Source organism: Zootoca vivipara, chromosome 6 (genome assembly GCF_965207765.1).
Source record: "Zootoca vivipara chromosome 6, rZooViv2.hap1.1, whole genome shotgun sequence".
Lineage (NCBI taxonomy): Eukaryota > Metazoa > Chordata > Lepidosauria > Squamata > Lacertidae > Zootoca > Zootoca vivipara.
In genome coordinates this window covers 80,585,894-80,602,503 of record NC_142589.1, presented here as the reverse complement: position 1 = coordinate 80,602,503, position 16,610 = coordinate 80,585,894, and the positions used below count along the sequence as shown (strand labels likewise).

At 52.3% G+C, this 16,610-nt stretch overlaps 1 protein-coding gene across 9 annotated transcripts in view; it reads right to left on the bottom strand.

Annotated features, from left to right (window-relative positions):
* Nucleotides 1-11,843, bottom strand: part of MARK4 (microtubule affinity regulating kinase 4) — a 56,140-nt gene extending 44,297 nt beyond the window's left edge. For all 9 annotated transcript variants that reach the window (XR_015950723.1, XM_035117679.3, XM_035117674.3 and 6 more), the window contains exon 1: nt 11,025-11,843. Coding sequence is in view for 8 of the 9 variants with exons in the window: in XM_035117679.3 (XP_034973570.1) it covers nt 11,025-11,075 (51 nt within the window). In the remaining variant the exon portion in view is untranslated. The remainder of the gene's footprint in view (nt 1-11,024) is intronic.
* Between the last annotated feature and the right edge of the window lie 4,767 nt (nt 11,844-16,610).

The window sequence follows — 16,610 nt, the reverse complement described above, 5'->3', positions numbered from 1 at the left end:
TTGATAACCCTGCCCTCCACACCTCCATCTCCTCTCCTGCTGGATCAGGCCAAAGGGCATCCTGTTCTCACAGTGGCCAACCAGATGCCCATCATGGGGAACCCTCAAGCAGGGTTTGAACACAAGTCTCCCCTCCTGCGGTTTCCAGCAACTGCTGCCTCCGACCGCCGAGTCAGAGCAGAGCCATCCTGGCTAGTAGACACTGGATAGCTCTTTCCTCCTCTGCGAATTTGTCCGGTCCTCTTTAAAAGCCATCCAAGTGGGTAGCCGTTGCTGACTCCTGTGGGAGGGAGTTCCACGGTTTAACTATGCGCTGATAATTTCGGCGCTGAATTAGGCTGTGAACTAGAATTACAGAAGTTCAGGCACGAGGGGTGCTGGTGGGAGGCAGGCAGGAAATGTCTCTGACTCGTGGTACCTAAAAAAGGGGGGGTGTAAAGAGAGTAGGAAGTGCATAAAGGTTTGTGGGGCGTGTGTAAAAAAAGCCCCCAAAGTTAGCAGTGCCTCCTGCTGCTGCTCTTTAATCTCTGCTCAAGCCCTGAAGTTTGCAAATGTTTTTGTACCCCTGCCGAAGCCCTTATGAACAAAGCCTTTTGGTATCTCTGCATACTCCATTGGGCAACAAGCAGTTATTCCCTGGATCACAGAGCTCTGGCTACACAAGCTGATAGGAGGACTTAGCTAAGAACACCGTAGCAGTGGTTGGAGTGCTGGTCAAGGACTGGAGAGGCCTGAGTTCGAATCCCTGCTTCAGTCTCTCTCTCTCAACATAAACTTCCTCAAATTGTTGCTGTGAGAATAAAACAGGAAGGACCAAGAAGAACCATGTGTGCCACACTGATCGTCTCAGAGGAATAAATGCAATATGTATATGTGTGTGTGTGTGTGTGTGTGTGTGTGTGTGTGTGTGTGTGTGTGTAGTATATATATAGTATTTGGGCTATGCCAACATTTACAGGCTATCTGTCCAGCGACAACAAACAGGACACATACTGGTACCTAAATCTCAGCAGAAACCATAGGCAGTGCAGATGACTCGTAGATTTTAAATCCACCTGGTTTTCAAGGGGAAGGTACACGGCCAAGTGACGTAGAACCTCCCTTGCAAGCAGAAGGTCCAGGTTCAATCCCCGTTGGCATCTATGCGCATTTATGTTTCACAAGGTGCAAAAGAAGGGATTTGCACCTTGCCTGGCAGAGAAACCATGAGCCTTGGACCCCTCCTGGGCAACGCCTGCCTCCCCATGACTCCCGAGCCTCCCCCGATCTGTCAAAACAAAGAGGGAAGGGGGCAGGAGATCTGCACCACCGGACGTTCCTGGTTCCCCTTTGGCAGTGGGGAAGCAGGTAGCGAGCAGCTCCTGAAACCAGCCAGAGCCAACTGTGCTACCAGGCTGGCTCCGGGCTGCTGAGGCTGCCGCTGCCACGTTTCCTGGGGACAGATTTGCAAATCTGGGGACATTCCAGGGACGGAAGTTGTCCGGGGACAGATTTGCAAATACAGGGACTGTCCCCGGGAACCGGGGACGTCGGGTAACCCTACAGTACAAGGCAGATTCCTATGTTCCTAGGTTCATCTGCTTTCGACAGAGCTAGTTAATGTGTTTTCTTGTACATCCTCTTCTTCCAAAGGGTGGTGTAGCAGTTAATAGTGCCAAACTCTTATATATCATTCAGGATGGGAGATACCTGGCTTGAGAGCAGTACATGTGAAAAGGATCTAGGAGTCTTGGTAGACCACAAACTTGACATGAGTCAACAGTGTGATGCAGCAGCTAAAAAAGCCAATGCAATTATGGGCTGCATCAATAGGAGTATAGCATCTAGATCAAGGGAAGTAATAGTACCACTGTATTCTGCTCTGGTCAGACCTCACCTGGAGTACTGTGTCCAGTTCTGGGCACCACAGTTCAAGAAGGATACTGATAAGCTGGAACGTGTCCAGAAGAGGGCAACCAAAATGGTCAAAGGCTTGGAAACGATGCCTTACGAGGAACGGCTTAGGGAGCTGGGTATGTTTAGCCTGGAGAAGAGAAGGTTAAGGGGTGATATGATAGCCATGTTCAAATATATAAAAGGATGTCATATAGAGGAGGGTGAAAGGTTGTTTTCTGCTGCTCCAGAGAAGTGGACACGGAGCAATGGATTCAAACTTCAAGAAAGAAGATTCCTCCTAAACATTAGGAAGAACTTCCTGACAGTAAGAGCTGTTCAACAGTGGAATTTGCTGCCAAGAAGTGTGGTAGAGTCTCCTTCTTTGGAGGTCTTTAAGCAGAGGCTTGACAGGCATATGTGATATGTCAAGAATGCTTTGATGGTGTTTCCTGCTTGGCAGGGGGTTGGACTGGATGGCCCTTGTGGTCTCTTCCAACTCTATGATTCTATGATCTTTCTTTTACTCTTTTCCCATTTTTCTTTATTTACTTATCTCAATAATATATATATATATATATATATATATATATATATATATATATATAAGTGTTGGACATGGGCCTGGGAGAGACCAGGGTTCAAATCCCCACTTGCCTGGCCATGAAGCTGGCTAGGTGGTGATCTTGGGCCAATCACTGCCTCTCTCAGCCCAGCCCACCTCCCAGGGTTCTTGTGGGGATTATATGAGGAAGGGGGGGAAGAACCAGGTACGCCAATCTTGAGCTCCTTGGAGAAGAAAGTGGGAAACAAGAGCAAAGCAAACAAACCAACTGACACCATCCATGTCTCTTGCCATCTCGAACCAGAATCCCTCCCCAGCAAAACAGGTGCGATTCCCGAAAGGAGACTCAGTGCTAACATTCAGCCAAAAGCCCCCTTTCCCAAGGCAGGCATTCTTTCTTTCTTTCTGGGAGTGCTCCATTGCCTTGGCTTACTCAAAGGGACCTCTGACCGTTAGGTCCGGTTGCGGACGACTCTGGGGTTGAGCCGCTCATCCCGCTTTACTGGCCGAGGGAGCCGGCATACAGCTTCCGGGTCACGTGGCCACCATGACTAAGCCACTTCTGGCGAACCAGAGCAGCGCACGGAAATGCCGTTTACCTCCCTGCCGGAGCGGTACCTATTTATCTACTTGCACTTTGACGTGCTTTCGAACTGCTAGGTTGGCAGGAGCTGGGACCGAGCAACAGGAGCTCACCCCGTCACAGGGATTCGAACCGCCGACCTTCTGATTGGCAAGCCCTAGGCTCAGTGGTTTCGACCACAGCGCCACCCGCGTCCCTCCCATAGCGCCACCCGCGTCCCTAAAGAGGCCAAACTCAGCCCAAATCAAAGCTCCTGGTTCCAGACTCCCAATTACTTATTTTGGTGGATCGTGTGTCTTTTGTTTTTACTTTTGCAAAATAAAGGGGAGAGAGACTCACTGGGAAGGAGGATTAGAGATCTCCCCAACTTAAGCGCCCTGGGCAACAGGTCCCAACGTGAACCAAAGGAGACGGCGCTGGCCGGCAGCAATGCATTCTGGGATGCAACAGGCGGGTCTCCAGGGGGTGCAGAGACCAGGAATCTGGCTCGCTCCCCAGCAAGGAAAGGGCAAAGATGGTTCCGGAGACAGGGGCAGGTGACGGGGAGGGGGTGGGAAAACCTGCTTGCAAGCTTACCGTATCTTGCGCACAAGCCCTGGGGGGAAAAAACATCCTGGCATTTGTGGATTTTTGTGCCGCCTGGGAAAGATTTTTTTGGGGGGGGTGTTGGTGGGTGTTGGTAACATGCTCGCTGTCACAGCCTGGCCTTTCTGAAAAGCTCGCTCTGCATTCCCATGGGAGGCTATTCAGGAATGCCTCAATGCATTGTGGGACGCCGAGGAAGGACGCCTGTCAGGCTAGCTGGGGGTGGGGAGGGCCTAGCACCACACACAGCCCACCCACCCCCCTTTCCTCTGCAACCTCCACCTCAAAGCCCATCAATAATGCACTAGAACACAACACGCCATGCGCCACAAGGAATGGAGGGCAGGGCGAGGGGATGTGCTGGATGCCAGCAGGGGATGGACGAATGAACAAACACACACACACAGGTGTGCAAAGAGGAGGCTGCTTTTATGTTGCATGCAAGAGAGAGGGGATTTATTCATTTAGAATCTGCTCAAGGCGAGGTGGAGAAGGATTAAAGGCGCTGCAAGAAAAAAACACACAACCAAATACATATTAAACGTTGCACAAAAAATTGAAACCCAAACCGCTTCCATTAACATAGAATCTTGGAGCGGCAGAATGGGAAAGGGCTCGCTGAGGCTCATCTAGACCAAGCCATATCACAACTCACTTGACTGAAAGATATACAGGTTGGGCAATCCAGGCAGGGAGAAAGCAGGCGGGGATTGCAGGACTCTGATGGATCTTCCCCTGGCAGCCAAGGGGATGGGCAAGGACCCCAGAAAAGGGGACATCTGGCTCAGGAAGCTTTTTGGTCCTCACACAACGCAGAAGGGTCTCTCCTTCTCCACAGTCCTGGCATCTTCCAGGCAGGGGGATCTGGAGCTGAACTTGAACTGAGCATTAAGAACATAACAAGATCCTGCCCGTGGGCCATCTAGCCTAGCATTCAGCTCTCACAGCGGCCAACCGGATGCCTGTGGGAAACCAGCAAGCAGGATCTGAGCACAGGAGGAACACTCCCCTCCTGTGCTTTCCAGCAACAGGGATTCAAAAGCATCGCTGCCTCTGACCGTGGAGACAGAGCAGAGCCCATCATGGCTGGTAGCCACCAATTCCACTCTCTTCCTCTTTTAAATCCATCCAAGTTGGGGGCCATCCCTGCCTCCAGTGGGAGGGAGTTCCACAGATTAAATACGTGTTGGCAATACACACACAGTCTGCGTGACACCTACCCCTCTTCAGTTTCAGACTGGTGCTTCTTACCCTAATCTCAGTGATACTTTAACTAGAACACAGCTTTGGACAGTGCCGGACTTTGGGCTTTCAAATTTCAGCAACGCCCTGGGAGACGCCAAAATTCGGCACTTCCTGGAATCTCGCCTCCCATTCTACCTCATTGTCGCAGTGCCCTTTCAGCTTAGCACCCAGTGTGGGCAAATAGGTTAAGCTCCACAAAATCTGTCTCTGCTCTGGACACAAGAGGGGATGCTCAGAAATTGACAGGCCACACCTGCCCTTCGCCAAGCCAAACCACCGCACAGTTTCCTGATTATTCCCCTGTCGCAAACTTTGTCCTCAAAGCCCCCTCCCCAAACTGCCATGCCCAGTGACGTACTCAGCCCCCCATTCTTACTTCACTGCAGTGTTCGAAATTAGCCAGGTGCCAGGCGCATTTTGCACCTGGCTTTCGATCACTTGGGACCAAGTGAAGGTGCCTGAGCGCCAGGATAGTGCCTAACATCTCCACCATCTGGGGATCATTGGATCTGGACTGTTTTCACACACTAATACCCCATCCTGTAGAATTGTATCACTTACATATTATCTGCACAACTGGAATGAATTTCTGGAACCAAGTTGCTTTTTCTTTGCGGCCTGAGCAAGAGTAGTCGCCAGCTTATACATCTGAGTTTCTAACACTGCTCCACTGCCATAGTTGCTGCTGAGTTTTTAAACCCACCCCAAACTCAATAAACAGGTTGGGACTGGAGCACGAAGCACAGATCAGGCCAAATACAAGCACATTCAGCGTTGATCGAGCACTCCACAGCATTCAACATACTTCACAAACACCGCCATGGTATCTGTAGAGCCCTGCAGGGTAGGCCAGGAGCCTTGCCAACGCTCCAGACCAGGCACCCCCAAACTGCGGCCCTCCAGATGTTTTGGCCTACAACTCCCATGATCCCTAGCTAACAGGGCCAGTGGTCGGGGAAGATGGGAATTGTAGTCCAAAACATCTGGAAGGCCAAAGTTTGGGGGTGCCTGCTCCAGACCGAGGTTCAAGAGGCAGCGTGATACTCAAAGATCACCTAGCAAATCCCAAGACTTAGATGAGACATTCCAGCCGACACTCAAGTTTCAAAAGCTCCTGGCTTTTTCGGAGACGCAAAGACAAGACTGAAATATATATATATATATATTTGTATAGCTTTGGAGATATAAACATTGGCATCCTTCCCAACAAAAACTTCCACACAACTCAAGGGCTCAGATGTTCTCACGCCAATCTAAGCTGGCCCAGTAAAATGGTACCCTGGGGCTTTCCTTAGGGAGCAAAACGGCCCCCACTTCTAGACACTTTTTAAAATATAAATAAATAACTAAAAGTACAGGTTTGCTTTCCTTACGAAGCCATTGCAGTTATTAAGAGGAGAAAGCCTGGAGCAAACAAACAGGCCCCATTAAGTTCCCTTGACTCACGCGATTTCTGCTGAGTGCAGGATTCCAGCTTCCTGGGGGCAGGATCTGGCTTGCTCCCACCCAGACAGCCAGGGATACTTCCGTGCAGAGGGAGCCCTCAAGCAGCAACAGGAGCCCAGCGGATTTGGGGGGGTAGTCGGCCAAAGCGTCTGGCCGAGGTTGCAGGAGGAGGAGAGCTGCGCTTTCTGCCGAACTGATGAAATGCTATCGGCTTCTTCATTCAGGAAGAGCAACAGAGCAGGGAGGCCGGCCAGGAAGCAGGGCCCTGCCCTGACACCTCACCCCGAAAGAAATCTGCGCGCAGAGGCCACAAAACCAGCTGCAATTTCAAGAGAAACCGGTATGGCACTTGGGTCACTCCATGCTGCGGGGAGGCTGCCGACACTCAGCGCAACACAGCGACCGCCTCGTTGGAGAAGGGAGGCAAATAAGTCGATTTCGGCACGAAGCGGCATATAAATGCACCACCAGGGGAGCAAGGCTAAGGACCCAGCGCACTGGCAGGCAGCAGCTCTGAGCAGCTGTGGGTTGCCCTCAGTCTATGGCCACATTCACACCATGCCTTTTAAAGCACCACGACACCAAACCTGGCACCGAGAAATCTCCTCGTACTTGCAACTGGACCCGTGTCAATAGCAACACGCACCTGGCGCCTGGGGAATTTCTAACACTGTGGTGTTGTGGTTAGTGTGCCGGACTAGGACCTGGGAGACTAGGGTTCGAATCCCCACTCAGCCATGAAGCTCACTGGGTGACCTTGAGCCAGTCGCCGCCTCTCTCAGCCTAACCTACCTCACAGGGTTGTTGTGGGCATTAAACAACGAGGAGGAGGAACACGTAAGTCACTTGAGAAGAAGGTGGACTATCAGTGCGATAAACAAACAAACCCTGGGCATGGTGGCTCTGGGAAGGGAATGGGGTGTGTGTGTCTCCTAACAATTCTCAGCATCCTTAAACTACAGTTCCCAGAATTCTTTTGGGGGGAAGAAGCCATGACTCTTTGAAGTGGCATCAGAGTACTTTAGATGTATGTTGTGAATGTGGCCCGACGTCAGATTTCCCCAACCCTGCACCCTCTAGATGTGCACAGGCTACAACTCCCTGTTGGCTGGGAAGTAAAATAAATTCTGGGGAGGCCCTTACACATGCACCCTACGCTGATCCATTGTCATAATCTTCCTCACACGTAGTTTCTGCGTGTGTAAAAGACTTCACATAACCACCTCCGGAATGCTTACAACAACCATGCGAAGTAGGCCAGGAGGGTAATCCAAATGCGTCAGGAGCGGGTCAGCGCTAGCCATGGGCAGCCATGCCGAGGTCTAGGGGTCAGCGGGGAGAGAAATATTCTCCAGCTGAGGGTCCTTGAGGTCAATGGCTACATCTCAGGGTTTGAGCCTCAGAGCTGTTGAAATGGAGGAGGAGGAAGTTCCCACTCCCTTGATTCCGGCGGAGGAGAAGGCCTCGTCTGGGCTTCCCAATACCTGCCAACCGCAAGGACCAGGACAGCACCTTCTCTTCAGTGCCACCCCAAAACCTGTGAAAACCATAGCCCTCTCCTCAGTTAACTTGCCCAATCCTCTTTCAAAGGTGGTGGCCATCGCTGTCCTTTGGGTGTGTCCCTTGACCCACAGGGATTGTTTCTGCAGAGACAGCTCACGAGGGCCCCAAGCCCCCAACTCATAACCTCAGGTGAGCGGAGACGCGCTTGGCACGGCTTGGCGCATGCTCAGAGGCACCCTTCTCCTCGCCACCGCCCTGCGAGTTTGAGCGTGGCTGCCACCCGAGGACAGGCTGTGGGGTGAGGCCCACGTGGCTGCCGTGGCAAGGATTTCGCTTCCATGGAAACACAGCAGTGGTGGTGGTTGCAACAGAGAGGAGCTCTTGTTGTTGGCGAGAACAGTTAACAGCAGCCGCAGCAGCAGCAGCAGCAGCACAGGGTGGGGCCCGAGATCCTGAAATGCCTCCGATGACAACAGCAAAGGTGTGAACTAGCGTTGTTTGGGTTGGAAGCCGGTCTCACCTGCGTGTTCAAAGCCACGTGGGCCATGACGGCTGAAGACCTGGATTTCACAATGAACAGTCTGAGGGAGAAGGAAGACATGCCTCCCCCCCCCCCCACATGCATGCCAGATGCAACTGGAATCACACGCCTATCAGACTGGATAACAGATTTCTTCTATTACTGCTATCTTCATTATCATCACCATGTACATTTGCAGCTTGCCTGGCCAAAGACACTTCCTTCTCGAGGAACAGAGGAAGCCGCCTCAGGCTGAATCGGACCACTGGTTCATCTCTGCGTCTCTGGATTGATTAGATGGGCTCTCCAGGGTCTCAGAGAAGGGCTCTCTCTCCTACCCCTACCCAGAGATGCTGCCAGGGTATGCCAAGTGCTGAACTATGGCCCTTCTAGTCCCTTCCTGCAACAAGCCTGCGAGGTAGGCTGCTCTCGTTACAATTTTTGCACGCTGGAGGCCGAAGGAGACGTGCTCTGCCAACCTTGGAAGCCCGTGGCTCACCTGAGATTTTTAAAGTCGAAAACCAGAACCTATTGTATACTTTTTTTGGTCGTAAGACCCAGTGGACTTACTTCTGGGTAAAAACAAAAGTGTATGTTTTAAGACTGGGGTTATTGTATTAAAAGAGCAGAAATTGTCGGCGGTTTCTTCTCTCATCCCTCTATCCATGAGAATTCTATCCATGTGACCCCTCCCAGCCCCTAACCCCAAAGCAATTTATTCCAGGATCAGTGAAAGTTATGCCATGGAATCATAGAACTGTGGCATTGGAAGGGACGCCAGGGGTCATCTAGTCCAACCCCCTGAAATGCAGGGATCTCAGCTAGATCACACACGACAGGTGGCCATCTAACCTCTGCTTTAAAACACCTCCAAAGTTGTAGTTGTGCTTGAGTTTTCCAGAGGAGGCGCCTGGCTGGCCACAGTGAGAACAGGAAGCTGGACGGGGTGAGTCACTGGCCTAATCCAGCAGCCGGCTCTTCGTATGTTCTTATAACCTGGGGCAGCCCTCTCTCGCCCCCTGCGCTAAAGGAAGGTGCCTCTAGACGCCCGTCCCAGGACCCTCTGCTCCACACAGGTGGAGGGGAAGGAGAAACTCACACCCCCTGAACTGCCGCTGCCACCCTGAGCTCTGCCTCACCCAAACACACTGCAGAGCCTGAGATCTCAAGCTACGGTACGTATTCCGTTTCCTGGCTTATCTAAGCCATCAAAAGGGCTAGGTACTTGTGTGTGCATGTGTGTATAAAATTTCCAGAATGCCAAATGCCTAATATTCAGAGTAAGATGTAGAGCTGGCCATGAAGGATTCTATAAGTGCCACTGGGCATACTTTGGCAGAGGGAGGGACTACCGCCAGCTATGTGCAGGAGGCGTGGGCCTTGTGGGTCAGTATATGGCCATTCAGAGCTCCACACAATGTCCACCAAGTAGCCATCCATCTTGCAGCCTTGAGGAATAATATTTTGGAACAGAGCGTTTCCCCAGAGCAGAGAGACCAAGCACTCTGAACAAATTGGCTTGGAAAACGATCATCTCGTAACCTCCGGGGTGCCTTTGGTGTGCTGTTTTTGGGGGTTCACAACATGCAGATGAATGAAGGCTGAGAACCCCTCGACTTCACAGCTTGCTCCCTCTCTCTTTCTCTCTGTGTAGGCCTGCCACTGTGTAAGGGCCTTCTGGCATGACAGGGAGGAAAACCTGGATCCGGAACACAGGCCCCAGCCTGAGTGTTTGCACTTTGCCTCCACAGCCCCCACTAAAACCCTCCATGACTGACAAAGGATTGCCCTCCAGGCCCCCACGACAGCAGCCCAAGACCCTTTGCATCACATCAAAATGAGCAGCCACCGCATGGAGCTCTGCGGAGATCAGCAGCACCCCCTTGCCTTCTCAGAGAGACCCCCCCTCCACACACAGGTGCATCTGTCTGGGGCTCTGCCAACCAGCAGCGTGAATATCCCTACTGACTCCCCATCTGGGGTGTGTGTGCATGGGAGAGAGCTCACCCTGCCAGACTGACCGGCAGGCACCACCACAACCCACAGCCGCCAAACCTCCTGGCTCCCAAACCCAAATGTTACCTAACAACAGCAGGCCAGAGGAAGCAAAACGGGCATTCAGGGCTGGGCACAATGCCCATCCCGATGGCATCAGGCCTTCCTCGCGGGCGGATCCTTTGCCAAATGGAGGGAGAAGGTTAGGAGCGTGGGGTGTCCCCCCTCCCCCCCTGCGGCTTATCCACCCGTGTTTTCAGGCCGCATCAGAATAGCGTGAAGGAGGTCTCGGGGTCGCGCGCTCCATCCCCCGGAGAGAGATCCAAGAAGCCGGGCCCGGTGGGTCACCTGGAGAGCCGCCTCCGGAAAACAACGCCGGGCTTGGCTCAGCCGTCCCGGAACGGATCGATGGGAGAAAAAAAGCCTGTGGTGATTTTTCCCTGTCCGCCTTAGTGATTGGGGGATGGGGCGGGGGGGGGAAGGTTCCTGCCTTTGCCAGTCATTCCGCAGTGCCCAGCTCCGTGGCTGGGGGCGCAAAAGCGACCCCCCCATTTGACTAGCCGGCGGGCGCGCGCACCGGCCAAACGAGGGGCCACCGGCGCACCCCGACCCCACCCCGTCCACCCACCCACCCCCCACTTTCTCTTGCACGCGCGCCCGCACACACAAACACAAACACACACAGCGCCCGGTAAACAAACGGGACTCACCGTCTCGGCATTGCGCTCATTGCCCGTCGCCAGCGCGGTGCGCAAAGACATCGTTCTCCTCCTCTTCCTTCTCCCGGAGCCGGGACGCCGCGGGGGCGAGGGGGGCTACCTTCCTGCTGGCCTCCCCCCAAGCGGACACTCATAGAAGCCTCCAAGCACAGGGCCGGCGGAGGGAGGGACGGACGGAGGGCGCTGGAAAGGGAGATGCGATGGGTGGGGGAGCGGGCGAAAGGCGTTCCGTGCGCCCCCGAGGAAAGGGGGCTTATTTTCCCAAGAGGGGGCTCATGTTTGGAGTGGGGTGGGGGGCAGACTGCCGCCGCTGGTACTGCCGCTGCTGCTGCAAAGGCCACTGGTCAGTTGCTCGTGCCGGGGCTGCCTCTCAGAGCCTGCGCGCCCAGCCCGGCCGCCGCGTTCTCCCCGCAGGCAGGAAAGGGCAGAGGCGCTTCCTGCCACCCCCCATAAGGCTCCCAAGCGGGGAGGAGGGCTGCGGAGGGAGAGAGGTCCGCCCGGGATGCGGGCGTCCAAGGCGGTCGGGCGCAATCCGAGCCACCGGCAGGCCCCCTCCCGTCGTTGCCGCCGCCGCCGCCAGCACAAAGCTCGGTGGCTCTGCCGCCGCCGCTGCTCCTGCGCCGGCCGAGGCGGGGTTCACCTAAGGCTGCCGGGGCTCCGGGCGGGCGGAGAGGGAGCCATCGAAGCTCCCCGCCATCGGCAGGCAGGCTGGAGGCGGTCGGGGCGGGGAGGGGGGCTTCGACGGGAGGAAGCCGAAAGAGAGCGCCCCCCGCAGGAGCCTGCCAACGCCAACGGGAGACCGCGAGGAGGGAGGAGGAGGAGCAGAGGGAGGGAAAGGGGAAGGAAAAAGGACGCCGAGGAGGAGGAGGCTGGGCTGGGCCGGACAACTCACACACGCCAAGCGAAGGAGGCGGGTGCCGCTTAAAGGCGCCGCCGCAGCCTGCGTAAAAACGCGCACGGAAATTATGATGATTATTGGAAAGGGACGCAGCCCTGGAGTACCAGCAGAAAAAGAAGCTTTCTCTCCTCTCCCCCCACACCACATAGTCAATGGGGAGGGCGCCTCTGAGCATGGGCAGAGCGCCCCGCTTAATCCAAGACCGGGCTAAGAGGAAAACGGGAAGCAAGGATGCCGAACCTCGAGAAGGCGTAGTGAAGAGCGTGCTGCTGAGCGTGTGCAGAGTGCTTTTCTTTGAGAAACCGCACTTAGCTTTCACTCGGCTGCTGGAATGAGAAAGGAAAGGAAGCTTCCCCGGGCCTTTTTGTTGTTGTTGTTGTTGTTGTTGTTGTTTTGGAAACGTAATTAAAAGTGTGCGAGGCTCTGCACGTAATTAAAAGTGTGCGAGGCTCTGCACGTCACCTGAGCTGCTCAGCGTCAGGTAACAATCAGTTTCTCTGGCCTGCTTTGTTCAGCCTCTGCACGCGAAGATCCTCAAAGGCAAAAACGCTCATCAGCATTTTCTTAAAGTGACGCGGCTGCAAACCGGGTGCCTGTACCAGAACAGACCGAAAAAGCAAAGCGGGCTGGGATTTTTTACAGTAATTATTTTTTTTTCCTTGCCTTGGGGGAAAACCTGCGGAACTCCCTGCCGCTGGACTGCGAGAAAGGTGTGACATCCGAGTTGCGGAAGAGCTCGCCAGCAATTGGTCACTGGGATCCAGGCACCCGCTGATCATGTGGCCAGGGGGGTGGTGCCTCTTTTTTAACCCTCCAACGGCTGGAGGAACGGGGGTTAATTGATCGTTTAGACGTGGGGTTTTTTAAACACGACATTGTTTTTAGGAGCGTTTCCTCTGGGTCATTTGGAGTCCGGTGGGGACGCGCTGCGGCGAGACTCCGTCCCGGAGCTCTGGCCACCCACCTCTGACTGCCTCTGAGCATCTGCAGAGTGCCTTGCCTTTGCACTCTTGAGCAAGAAGCCCCCCTCCGCCAGCCACCACATACCAGTATCTGAAATCTGAGGGGAAGTCTAAGCAGGCCTTCTCGGCCTCCCGAGCACCTTTTGGAAATTAACATATTTTGTAATTAGAACTGGGAATGCAGCTATTCCTCAAGGTTTTCTGGTTTGCTTAAAGCAGGCTTCCTCAGCCTGGGGGCCGCCAGATGTTTGGGACTACAACTCTCATCAGCCCCACTGTCAGGGGGGGCTGATGGGAGTTGTACTGTAGTTCAAAAGTCTGGCAGTATCCAGGCTGGAGAAGGCTGCTCTGCTCTTCGCCCCTTAAAAAAACACTCCAGGAACAGCTTACAACAGCTTTGGCAAAAAAGATGAAACACAAGTTTAATACCAACTTCCCCCCAGTACTAAGTCAGGGGAGGCGATATTATTCTTATTACATCATTACTTCTATTGCTATTTAGGCTATTGCCCACCTTTCACCATGGGGTTGCAAGGTGGAACACAACATTTTTAATATACAGCAGGCATAGGCAAACTCCGGCCCTCCAGATGTTTGGGACTACAATTCCCATCACCCCTGACCACTGGTCCTGTCAGCTAGGGATGATGGGAATTGTAGTCCCAAAATCTGGAGGGCCGGAGTTTGCCTATGCCTGATATACAGTATAGTAGGGACTCTCAAGAGTCTCCTCCAGCACCAGAATTGATGCTTTTGAATTATGGTGCTGGAGGAGACTCTTGAGAGTCCCATGGACTGCAAGAAGATCAAACCTATCCATTCTTAAGGAAATCAGCCCTGAGTGCTCCCTGGAAGGACAGATTGTGAAGCTGAGGCTCCAATACTTTGGCCACCTCATGAGAAGAGAAGAATCCTTGGAAAAGACCCTGATGTTGGGAAAGATTGAGGGCACAAGGAGAAGGGGACGACAAGGACAAGATGGTTGGACAGTGTTCTCGAAGCTACGAACATGAGTTTGACCAAGTTTGACCAGGTGTGAGGTCTGGTTCTTCTGCCTGGAAAAGCTGTAAATTTTATAAAGATTGTTAATCTATGAGAGAAAACGAAAGTGATTTGAGTTTTTTTAAGATGGCGCTGCTTCGTGTTGAGAGTCGACGCAATAGGGACGCTCCAGACCAAGAAGATTTATGGGGAGGCTGGACTGATTAACTCACACAGGAGAAAGAACATTTGTGAAACTTTGTTTGACATTTATCTCAGCAGCTGGGAAATAATCGGTTGAAAGAGGAAAACATCTATGTGACTGTAAGGCACGGGTGTCAAACACAAGGCCCGGGGGCCAAATCCGGCCCGCCAGACCTCGTCATGTGGCCCGCCGAGCGCCCCAGCCAGCGGGACCCAGCAGTGGGACCTTGCTGCTGAAGCGCCCTGCCAACAAAGCGCCGACAAACAGCTGGGGCCGGGGAAATGCTTTTTGCCCCTGGGTCCCTTCGTGCTCTTTTCTGGCGCTGAATCAAGGCGGCGACCCCCCCTTCCCTTTCTTTCTTTCTTTCTTTCTTTCTTCCTCTCTCTCGTTCTTATTCTTTCTTTCCCTCTCCTTCCTTCCTTCTTTATCTCTGTCTTCTCTCCCTCTTTCTTTTTCTTTCCTTCTTTATTCTTTCTTTCCTCCTCTTCTTTCTCTCACCTCTTTCCTTCCTCTCTCCCTCCTGCTCCCTCTTTTCTTTCTTTCTTTCTTCCTTACTTCCTTCCTTTCTTCCTTCCGCCCTTCTCAACTTTCTTCCTCTCCCTCATTCTTATTCTTTCTTTCCCTCTACTTCCTTCCTTCTTTCTCCCTTTCAGTCTTCTCTCCCTCTTTCTTTTTCTTTCCTTCTTTATTCTCTTCCTTATTTCCTACTCTTCTTTCTCTCCCCTCTTTCCTTCCTTCCTTCCTCTCTCCCTCCCACTCCCTCTTTTCTTCCTTCCTTCCTTCCTTCCTCCCCTCCCCTCCCCTCCCCTCCCTCTCCCTCTCCTCAGAAACATAGGATGCTGCTTTATACTTCTGGCCCTTAAACCCTGGAACCAGGAGAGCAGCTCCACTGAGTCAACCTCAGCCAGTCCCTTTGGTGAAGGGTGGTGGCTCACTGGCAGAACATCTGTCCTGCATGCAGAAGGACCCCAGCATCTCCAAGTACTAGTAGCTCTGCAAAGGTCCTGCATGAAACCCTAGCGAGCCTCCACCACCCAGTGCAGTTACCAAAAATCATTTTTCAATAAATTGTACAATAATTGTACATTTGAATATCTACTTGCCATTATTCTGACTATGTTTCTGCTTTCAGAGCTAGTTATTACTTACATTATTACAAAAAAACAGTAATAATTGAATGCAGTGACAATAATTTATGATAATAAAGAGTGGACACATAGTCCTATAGATACAACCGGCCCTTTGAGGGTGACCAAACTGCTGATGCGGCCCCCGATGAATTTGAGTTTGACACCCCTGGGGAAAGATCTGGATTATTATGAACTCGGAGAGACGATTTGAACTTTAGAAAAAAGACGGCAGTGGACGGTTGCGAGGAATCCCCAATTTCTTGAAGCATAGGAACCCAAAAAAAATTTCTAGATGATTTGGCATAACATTCGGTTTGATTGATATATATGTGTATAATTTGAAATAATGAATGTGATATAATTGGTTTTAATTGGAAAATTAATAAAAATATATATATATTTTTTAAAAAGAGAGTTTGACCAAACTGCGGGAGGCAGTGCAAGACAGGAGTGCCTGGCGTGCTATGGTCCATGGGGTCACGAAGAGTCGGACACGACTAAACGACTAAACAACAACAACAGGCATATCCAACTGGTCCATCGTGATATACCGGTTGATCGCGGGACGTCCCTGGTCGATCGCGTGATCACTGCCAGTTTTTTTTATAGTGGGAGTAGATCGCAGTCTCTTGGGAGTTGGACATGCCTGAATATAGTATTAAAATCCATTAAAACAAATTACAGTCCAGAAAATACAGTGTACCCTAAATATATATATATATATATATATAGAGAGAGAGAGAGAGAGAGAGAGAGAGAGAGAGAGGGAGAGTGTTTAATTGTTGGAAGCCACCCAGAGTGGGCGGGGCAACCCAGTTAGATGGGGGGGCATATAAATAAAAAATTATTATTATTATTATCATCATCATCATCATCTGTATTTTGAGGGTCAAAGCTTTAGTCCTCCAGGACAGAAATTCCTGGCTAGGGTGACTCTACTCACTGCTTCTCCATCAGCAATGAACAGGAAGACATACATCTGTTTCCTGTGCAGGTTCCCGGCAGAACAGGCCGCTCAATTCAGTGGCGCTTGCGCCCAGGGAAGCATGCAGAACTCTGCAGCCTAGCTGCCTGGTTTCTGAAAGGGGTGGCGTAGCAGGCAAACAGCTCAGGAAGGAACTTGTTAGCACAGGAATATTTGGTTCAGCACTTGAAGAAGTGTGTACAAAGGTGGTTCCCGGGAGTCGTGTGCCAGCTTGCTCGCCCCAATTCCTGCAGAAGCCCCACTGAAATTAAACCTGCCTTGCAACAAACCTTTTTTTTCTGAGCTGGAAATCTCACCCCTTGAACCCAGATTCCTGAGGTAGTGGGCTGGGGTTGCTCAGTCAGTAGCGCTCCTGCATGTGTTCTGTGACATGCCACAGCCGAATCCTAAAACCGAACAAGCCTCTGAAAGCCAGT